The following is a 10,632-nucleotide window of genomic DNA, read 5'->3' as shown; positions in this document are numbered from 1 at the left end:
AATACAAAAACGATATTTTATATATAAATATTTCATTTGAAATGATAAATTAATATAAACAATTTATCGACATCTAAATATAATATTTCGCAAAAAAAAAATAATATTTCAAAATAGCAAATCAATTGATATGAAATCAAATGTAACAATAAATTTTTTAGAAAACAAAAATACATTTATATTAATATATATATATATATACAAAGAAAAATTAATTAGAAAAAAAATATTTTATAAAATATCAAATTAATATATTAACATATTTTTTATTTCTATTACTGATATTATTAATGAATAACAACTGTATCCCCAAAACATACTCATAAGTCCTCCCAATTCACACCAATAAGCTATGGCTGAAATCGATGGCGAATATATTACTATTAGTTTTAAATGTCGATTAATATTAATAAAAATGATTTGTTTATATTTATTTTCATTGATTTTATTGGTAATTATCAAAAGTGAAATATCGTACGTATAATGATTGCAAACAGGTTTGCATTTTGTGTATAATTCAGAAGTTTTATAAACAATATTACAATCATTAATCATATTATTGTTTATCATTTTGTTTGAATGTCTATTAACTGATAAAATTGATGATTTATTTTCTATACGATATTGAGTCCAATAGTAATTATAATTACATTTTCTATACTCTCTATCAGTCATTACATTTAACATGCATTCAGTTCGGGATTTTGGTTGAAATAGTCGTCCATTAGATGATTGTTTGTCGCCATAGATATCATAGTTATAGCAATCAGTGTGATAGGGAAACGGTAGGTATTGTTGAAGATTTGTTTCTATAGTATAAACATATATATATTGTTTTCATTAACATTATCCATACGGTGTTTGAAATGTATGGGTGTATTACTAGTGGTTAATGCTATTTTTACTGGTAAAGTATTGTTGAAACGTATATTTAATACAGTATTTAATCTATTGGTATTTATTTTTAAATTTGTAAAATTACCATGGTAAAATAAAGTTAAACATTGTTTACCCGTATAGGTATAGCGCAGATACAGTAGTTTTTATCATTATGTTTATGACATAATTTTCTGTCTATTAAACATTTAAACAAATCATTAAATGTATTATTATTTTTGGATAATCTATTCATCCATTGTTTATCAAAACACATTGTTATCGATGGAATAGATTTGATATCAAACACATTATCCGATTTATTAAAATATAATTCATTGTTTGTCTGGTATTTCAAATACTCTGTCGTATGAATTAATATTTTATAGATAAATAATATCCACAATAAACTTATAATAAAGGCATTAATTGCCATAATAATCAAAAATATTTGTTAAAAGTTATAATTATTGATATGTTAAAATAATTATTAAACTGAAGTTATTAAAATTATTTATTGTAATTTTTAATACACAAAAAAACTTTAATTTCTAAATTATTAGCTAACTATAAATCTTCAATTGATAACTAAAATCAATTGATAAAAACTTAATAACTTGTTAGTATAAATATTTATATTAGTTATTATTTTTTAAAATTACACTAGAAAATTTGTTACCAATAGTTACAAAAAAATTATTTAATTCATAATAAAAATATAGTTCATAGTTTATTGTATTAAACATTTTATATTTTTAAATATTAAAAATAGATTATTAATTGTCTAATTGTTTTATTATTATTACAATAACAACTTTTAAAATATCTATATAATGTGTATATAATATATTATAAAATATTTTTTTTTAATATAATGGTATAATCATTTTAGGTATTTTATTTTAATTAAATACATCTACAAATATATCAATTATTTAATACATGAATATAATAAAAATAATAATACCAAATGTTAACAATAAAATATAGAAACAATTATAAAACTAATCGATTTGTTAGTTACAACTGTTTTATATAATAATAATAACCAGAATTATTATTATTATTATTATTATTATTATTATTATTATTATTATTATAATAATTAAATGTCCTAATTATCAATACAAAAAAAACATTATTTTGCTTTCTTTTAATGGTTTGAATTTTTTTTAAAAAAATAATATTATATTATTACAGTAAAAAGTACGAAAATTTTGAACAAAAAAATAAAATACTTAAATACTTAAAAAATATTTAGCTAGTCTATTTCTCAAACTTATAAATTCTTTTAGATAAAGTTAATTATTTTTATATATTAGCATATTTTTTTAGAGATATTATTGATTTATATGATATTCAATCACTTTATACCGTATAAATTAGAATATTATCTGGATGTATTTAAACATTGTGAAATTGAAAATAGTAAATTGAAAATTGTTTAAAATAATTATTAATTTTTAAAAAATTTAAACAATTAAGAAACTATATTTATTATTATTGTGATTGTGATTTATGACTTTTACAATTAAACATGTTTAAATAGAAATTACCTGGGTAATTAAAATAGTTTATAGTACAGTACTACACTAACAATTAATTATTGATTAGGTTAATGTCAGGGTTAAGTAAGGGGGTAGGAAACTTATGGAAACTTTATCGAATTTTCATGGGAATATTCGGGAATTTAAGGAATTTTTAGGTAATTTTATTTTGACACCCCCTTCCTAAAATCCAAAAACCTTGCTTAACCCTGATATATATACCGTATATTATTACAATATTATATATAATAGTTACATAAAACATATTTATTATCTAAAGATTATAAGTAAATACATAATAGTATTACATATTTAAGTTGAATATTATAAATATATTTAATATTATAACTATATGTAGTATTAATTATAAATGTATAAAAAATATAATCACTCAATCAATTATTATTGATAACATTGATTATCCAATCGATATTCATGGAGACCCGGGTATAAACTGATAATGTTTTATTACTAATTACGTGACAATCTTTACCACGACGTGAAGTATATATACCGATAAGCACTGCCCTACCGTCACTAGTATACTGATATAGTGGTCCACCTGAATCACCCTATTTTTATTAATTAAAAAATAAATTTAATTAGCATTCAATTTAAGCGTTGAAAGGGTTGGGTGGATAATGGGAATTATAGGGTAGGGATGAGATATAGGGGTAGGAGTGAGATATAGGGTAGGGATGAGATATAGGGGTAGGAGTGAGATATAGGGTAGGGATGAGTTATATGGTAAGGATTAGATATAGGATAGGGATGAGATATAGGGTAGGGATGAGATATAGGGTAGGGATTAGATATAGGGGTAGGAGTGAGATATAGGGTAGGGATTAGATATAGAGTAGAGATGAGATATATGGGTAGGAGTGAGATATAGGGTAGGGATGAGTTATACGGTAAGGATTAGATATAGGGTAGGGATGAGATATAGGGTAGGGATTAGATATAGGGGTAGGAGTGAGATATAGGGTAGGGATTAGATATAGAGTAGAGATGAGATATAGGGGTAGGAGTGAGATATAGGGTAGGGATGAGTTATATGGTAAGGATTAGATATAGGGTAGGGATGAGATATAGGGTAGGGATGAGATATAGGGTAGGGATGAGATATAGGGTAGGGATTAGATATAGGGGTAGGAGTGAGATATAGGGTAGGGATTAGATATAGAGTAGAGATGAGATATAGGGTAGGGATGAGATATAGGGGTAGGGATGAGATATAGGGGTAGGAGTGAGATATAGGGGTGGGTGAGTAATACATACAGGACAACCCAGAGAACCGTTACTAAATGGATATCTAAAGCCAAAAATCAAACGATTATATTTGTTAAACCAATTATTGGCTGCCGGCATAATCATTGTATAACTTAATTGTAATCTATTGCTGGATGTACGGTTAGCACCGATATAACCGTAACCGGCATACAATCCTAGTTCATAGTCGGTATTGATTGTCTGATTTCGTGGCAAACATATACCATTGAGTGCCCGGTATGTTGTTGTGGTTGTTTGATCCAATCCTTGGTCGATAAACGGTAAATTTGATTGCAATTTAATGAGTCCTAAATCCACTGATGGATTAACCGTTTTATTTTCTTGTTCATAGATTGGATGTATAAAACGTTTATCCACTCTATAGCCATCACCGTTGTCTATATCGTGGTCTAGTAGTCCCGTATAGACTAACAGATCATTGATAGGAAAACTGTAATAATTTTATATCAATAGTTATATTTTTTTTAGTTAATAATAGTTATTTTGTAAATAATATAAAATAAATTATTATACTTTATCGCATGTGCGACTGTCAATATCCAACGTTTATTAATTATAATACCAGTGCCGCGTTGACCACTTTTTTTTATAAAAAATTATAAATATATATTTTTAAAAATTATAAAAATATTAATTTATAGCTAAATACAAACTCATTTCCGATTTTAATTTTAACAGCAAACGGCACTTCACCCGGTTGTGCGTTACGACCCAAATGTATATCCATTGTTGTTGTTGTTGTTGTATTGGATAACCATTTAAAGCACTTTCCACTGGATATCAGTGACTGCCGTCCGATACCACATCCCTTGAGCGTTACATTGGGATAGTGTTTGATGGATGAGTGAAACAGATATACAAGCGATAGACAATTGAAACCTACTATTAAATTATTATTTAATTTTTATTAAATTATTATTTAATTTTTATTAAATTATAAAAATTTAAATTAACTATTTTTTATTTTTGAATTTTTAAAAAATAAAATTTTTAGCTTATTTATATGTATGATAATAATTTATCTACTTACTTATTAATATTAGTTTAAAGTACATAATTAAATCGCAATTAATATTTGTTTGTTTGAATTACATTTATAATTAATATATAAATAATACAATATTTTCTATAGAATATTATACATAAATTAATTAAAATATCTAATTTTATTTTATATATTTAATATTATATTTTTTTAATATTTTAACAATATCTATACTACAATTACATTTATTTGATTGAAATTTTATACTATGATATTTAATATCCAATTTTTTAGAAACTAAAATTTTTAAAATACAATATAATAATAAAATACAATTTGTTTTAAATTTTATATTAATATAAATCATATAATTTATTTAATAATTCTTTTTCAATAAAAATACATTTAAATAAAATAAAAATTTTAATTATATCATAATTAGCTAATTAAATGTTTATTGTTTTTGTTGTTAATATTAATATAATTACTATTAAATTATATAAACATATTTATAAAAATCAATTAGTGATTAAATACTAAACAATAATTGTGTAAAATATTTATTTAATATTAAAAATAATTGTTATAATTATTTTTGTATAATTGCAATAATTAATAGCTAATAAAATATATTGTTAATAATACCTATATATTATGCAACAATACATACTTTTAATTTTATTATACTTTTATAATTATTTTTTTTAAATAAAGATAAATGATTTATACATTTAACATGTTTTTATTATAACTTTATAAATATATTAAAATTTTTTTACTATTTACCGCCATTAATAATTAGATAATTAGAAAAAATATAGAAATTTAAATAAGATTTTTTATTTTTAAATTTTCATATTTTCAAAACCATATGTTCAATAATGAATAGAAGTGCCAAATAAAAAATTAACAAAAAAAATTGTACTTTCAATAAATTAAAGATTTTTTTAATTTTTTTTTAATTTAAAAATATTAAAAAAGTATTTTAATACATAATTTTATAAATTTAAAACATAAATTAGCTTAGCCACATAATACAGCTTATAATTTAAATCAGGCGTTATCAAATGATTACATAAACAAAATCAATTTAATAATGTAATTTATTATATATTATATATATTTTTTTTAAAAAATAATAATATTATAAATTATTATATAATGTCAATGTTTTGAACTGTCCTTGACACTTTTAAAAAAATCAAGATTAAAACCCTTTGGCAACCCTTTAACAAAAAATTATAATAATATTAACCTAAAATAATAATTATAAAAATTATTATAATCTAAAAATAACAAATATAAAACATATGTATTATACTATTTACTAATTAAATTCAAAAATTTTCTATTTTTATACTGTAACAAAAAGCTATAGTATAGTTAAAGTTAATTTATTTGTTATTTTATTTTTCTTAAATAAAAAACCATATAATAAATAATCATAAGATTTATGATTGATTTTTTTTTCAAATTAAAATAAAATTATGATGATGATGATGGTGGTAGTGATGGTAAGTGATTAAAAAAAAATAATCTAATTTTAAAAAAATATACTAAAATATACTAAAATTGTGATTTTATTTTCTCACATTATTTTATTTTACCATTAGTTTGTTTGTCATTTATTTTTTTAAAAAAATTATTTCTATGTCTGTCTCTCTTATGATATTAAATGTTCACTTGTAATATTCCCAGTTTACTAGGAATTTCCAGGGAATTTCCTAGTTTCTTGTACTGCCATCTATGAAAGCCCACCCATATTTTTGTTGATTTAAAATTTATTTATTATTTTTTTTTTAAATATTTCAATTTAATTTTTTTTTTCAAAATAATTAAGTTTTAGTATTATTTATTTTTTTTTAAATTATATAAATTATATTTTCACTTTCTAATAAAATAGTAATAGAAACTAAAGTATTTTCCATATTTTCCTGGAAAATTGATGGGACCTTGATTAGGGAATTTCCCTTCCTTTTTTTTGAATCATAATAAACCCCTAAACGTATCTAATAAATAAATATATTATAATTGGCTATATAAAATAAATTTCAATTGTTTTTATTATTTTATTATTATTACAAACAGATGATACATCTAAGCATGGTAAGTAATTTATTATTATAATTAATATAAATTCAATTTATTTATCTTTATATGTCTGTCTGTATACATGTCTGTCTGTATATATCTGTCTGTCTGTATATACCTGTCTGTCTGTATATATATGTCTGTCTGTATATATCTGTCTGTCTGTATATATCTGTCTGTATGTATATATCTGTCTGTATGTATATATCTGTCTGTCTGTATATATCTGTCTGTCTGTATATATCTGTCTGTCTGTATATATCTGTCTGTCTGTTTATATTAATATCTGTCTTATATATTATATATAAGACAGATATTAATATAAACAGACAGACAGATATATACAGACAGACAGATATATACAGACAGACAGATATATACAGACAGACAGATATATACAGACAGACAGATATATACAGACAGACAGATATATACAGACAGACAGATATATACAGACAGACAGATATATACATATAATATAATATATATATAGAGACCGAGACAACCACTTTACATGCTTTGAGACATAAGCCGACTGAGTGGCCAAAAACAGACTACTTTACGACTCCGTTCACTGGTTTAGAGAATCCAGTCTATAAACAACCGGCTTTTAATCCGGCTTTAGGTTAGGATTATATATATATATATCGAGACGACAACAATACAAGAATAAAAATATATTAGATTTATATTAATGTTATTTTTTTCTCAAATAAATTTATATTTTGTTTTAAAATTGTATGAAATAAATATTTTACAATAATTTTTTTAGTTGTTATTGTCGTAGTGAATATACAATATTTCTATAGACACTAGGGTTGGAAAAATACAATTTGACTTTGTATATTTATCTCAGCCAACCCTAGTATATATATATATATTTATAAATAACATTTATTTCACAAATTTTATATATAACATAATATTGTGACCAGATTTGCAAGTTGTAGCAATACAATTGACGTTAAAGGAAATCATACACACATGTATAGACACATATATACACACATACATACACACACATACACATACACATACACATACACACATATACAGATACACAAAATGCAAAAATCATTTTATAGGCTTAATAATGTTGGCTAATAAAAATAGATATATATTAAATAATTAATTAAATACATATTTTATAATTATAATTTTATTTATTTATATATATTGTATTATAATTTTCAATAGACATTTTGACAGAGATATTGCATAAAACTATACAAAACAAACAAATTAATTAATTAATTCAATAGTTTATAAATTAATAATATTCTGTAATTTTTTTTAAAAAATGTTTTGTGATATAAACGGTTGTCCTAATTATTAATTGCCATCAACAACGAGAAACGGTAGGTCACGTTGAAAGCATCGACCAAACAGACTCATACCGAGCAATGGTTGCCGAAAATCGGTAACCGATAGACTGACTTTGGTTCCCACTTTACGCTGGCTATCGTATGTCCAGTACTTGTTCGGTACAATCGACAAATCGTTGGCCATTGCAGACGGATAGGTATAGTTAGTTGTAAACCGGTCGGCAGTCAATTTGATTGACTTGAATACTGTTTGAGCTGATCCAGTGGCATATGTGGCACAGGTATTATCCGTACACTTTATAAGTGCACAAACTTCCTGACACATACCTACTATACTAAATGTTGTTGGCTGAGCACTGGCCGACCAATTGGCCACCAAAAACCAATAGGATTCGTTGGCCAGGGATGGCTGGGCTGCCATCACCGATGATGTTGAATATGTCAATTGACAGCACAGGCCATTGTTGCACAGGTTTAGCGTATCGTTGGCGGCCGTCAACTGTGCCAATGATGTGCCAGCTATTGATTTCGGGTGCAGTGACTTATAGTTGCCGACAACTTTTGTCTGGCCAATGATTATTGTTTTGTTGTAGCGATTGTTTGGTAATAAACACGACGACCGGGTGTTGTCACTGTCGACTGGTATGTCGGCAATCAGTAATTTTGATTGTCTATCGGTTAGATCGGTAGATATTAGTGAACCGCTAATACCGGCATATATACCACTACCGGTTGAACCTATTTTTTTGTTGTTGAAAAAAATTATAAATATATATACTGTATATAACATTATCAATACATTACCAGTTTCCGGGACAAGTATAGTGGCAGCCAATAGGTTGGCCCTATTGTTCACCGACCAGCCCTGTTGGATATGTTTGGCCGTACGGACGGGCAACTCATCGAACCAATAGGTCGGAAATGCCATTGTTTTGACACCATAACGGGCCACCAGACCGGTTCCCGGATCACCAAAATTGGCATCAAAACAGATGAACAGTCCTATCCGACCGAACGGTGTATCAAAATAGCTAAACTCGGTAACTACCGGTGTATTGTATTCGTGTTCGCCGCCCGACCACAGATGCCGCTTATGATATTTGGCTACCAGTGCTCCCCGTGGATCAAAAGCAACGGCCGTATTGTACAAATAGTAGCCATCAGTTGGACAATGTTTATCCGTACCGATTGTACAGTCCTGTCGATCGCCATAATCGGCAACAATATACATACCGTTATCTCTGGCCAGACAGCTCAGGGCTACGGTTATCGGTAGCAGTGGATCGGGTTTTTCGCACAAATTATGGACACCTTTCAGCGGATCGGGTATACGTTCGGCAAATGTTGATACAATTGGGCGCGTATAGGACGGATCAATGATGCCGTCCTCGGGAAACACCAGTATATTTGAGCCCTAATTATAAATATATATATATTTTTAAAAAAATTTAATTTTAATATAAATTTATTATTATCTAAATATTTATTTATTGTTTCGGTAATTGTCTCTTACATATTGTTTGGCTTTATTGGCCACCTGTTTGTAGACCAATAGATTTTTTTGGATAATATCGTTAGGTTTGTCTACCGATTTGTTTCCCAGATACTGGTGCTCATAGACGGCCGCCCGAAAACAGTCCGAACCCTTGATTTGTTCTACATTTATCACATAATTAATATTTATTAGTATTATTATTATTATTATATTTAATAGATTAATATTAAACATAATTTTCTCAATTATTATTATTATTGTTTTTATTATTATAATAGATTTATAATATATAATTAAAATGTAATAAAAAAACTAAATTAAAACTAAATAAGTTTAAAAATAAATAGCAGTAAAAAAATAATTGTTTTTTAATTGAAAGTTATATTTTTTTAGATATTATTAGATATATGTAAAATTAAAATGCATTAAAAATACTATAATATATATGATAGTTATATATACTGTAATATATTGATTATATAAATGTCAATTTATAAAATAATTAGATAATTTGTTATCATTTTTATTTATTTAATTAATCAATTATAATTGCATTTATCATATTTAATGTGTGTGTGTGCTAGTTAATTTTAATTACAATAAATATATGTAATAATAATAGTTATATACTTAACATTTAATGTACAGTATTATTACCATTTTCTAAATGTCATCAACTTTTACTATATATAATATTATATTATAAAAAATTATTATTTTTGATAATATTTATAAATATAAATCTATATATAAATCATTCTATAGACTTAATAATAGTAATAGTAATAGTAATAGTAATAGTAATAGTAATAGTAATAGTAATAGTAATAGTAATAGTAATAGTAATAGTAATAGTAATAGTAATAGTAATAGTAATAGTAATAGTAATAGTAATAGTAATAGTAATAGTAATAGTAATAGTAATAGTAATTTTTAGAATATTATCAATAGTTATGAAATTAAGTTATTTTTTTCAAATGTTTTTTTTTAATTTTTAAAAGTATCAATTACAGGAAACAATGG

General features: G+C 24.7%; 1 protein-coding gene across 1 annotated transcript; it reads right to left on the bottom strand.

Moving 5' to 3' along the window:
• Nucleotides 1-8,032: 8,032 nt before the first annotated feature.
• On the bottom strand, nt 8,033-9,777 carry LOC128952602 (pantetheinase-like; the record flags this gene model as incomplete). Its single annotated transcript, XM_054298020.1, has 3 exons — nt 8,033-8,852; nt 8,919-9,528; nt 9,628-9,777. Coding segments are annotated over 3 exons (1,491 nt in total), but the record flags the coding sequence as incomplete, so codon positions are not given.
• Nucleotides 9,778-10,632: the final 855 nt, after the last annotated feature.

This window comes from Oppia nitens, unplaced genomic scaffold (genome assembly GCF_028296485.1).
Source record: "Oppia nitens isolate AA-2021 unplaced genomic scaffold, nextdenovo-longstitch-racon4-pilon3 scaffold1_pilon_pilon_pilon, whole genome shotgun sequence".
Classification (NCBI taxonomy): domain Eukaryota; kingdom Metazoa; phylum Arthropoda; class Arachnida; order Sarcoptiformes; family Oppiidae; genus Oppia; species Oppia nitens.
Note: the sequence above shows the minus strand (reverse complement) of the source record. Positions and strands in the feature narration are given on the sequence as shown.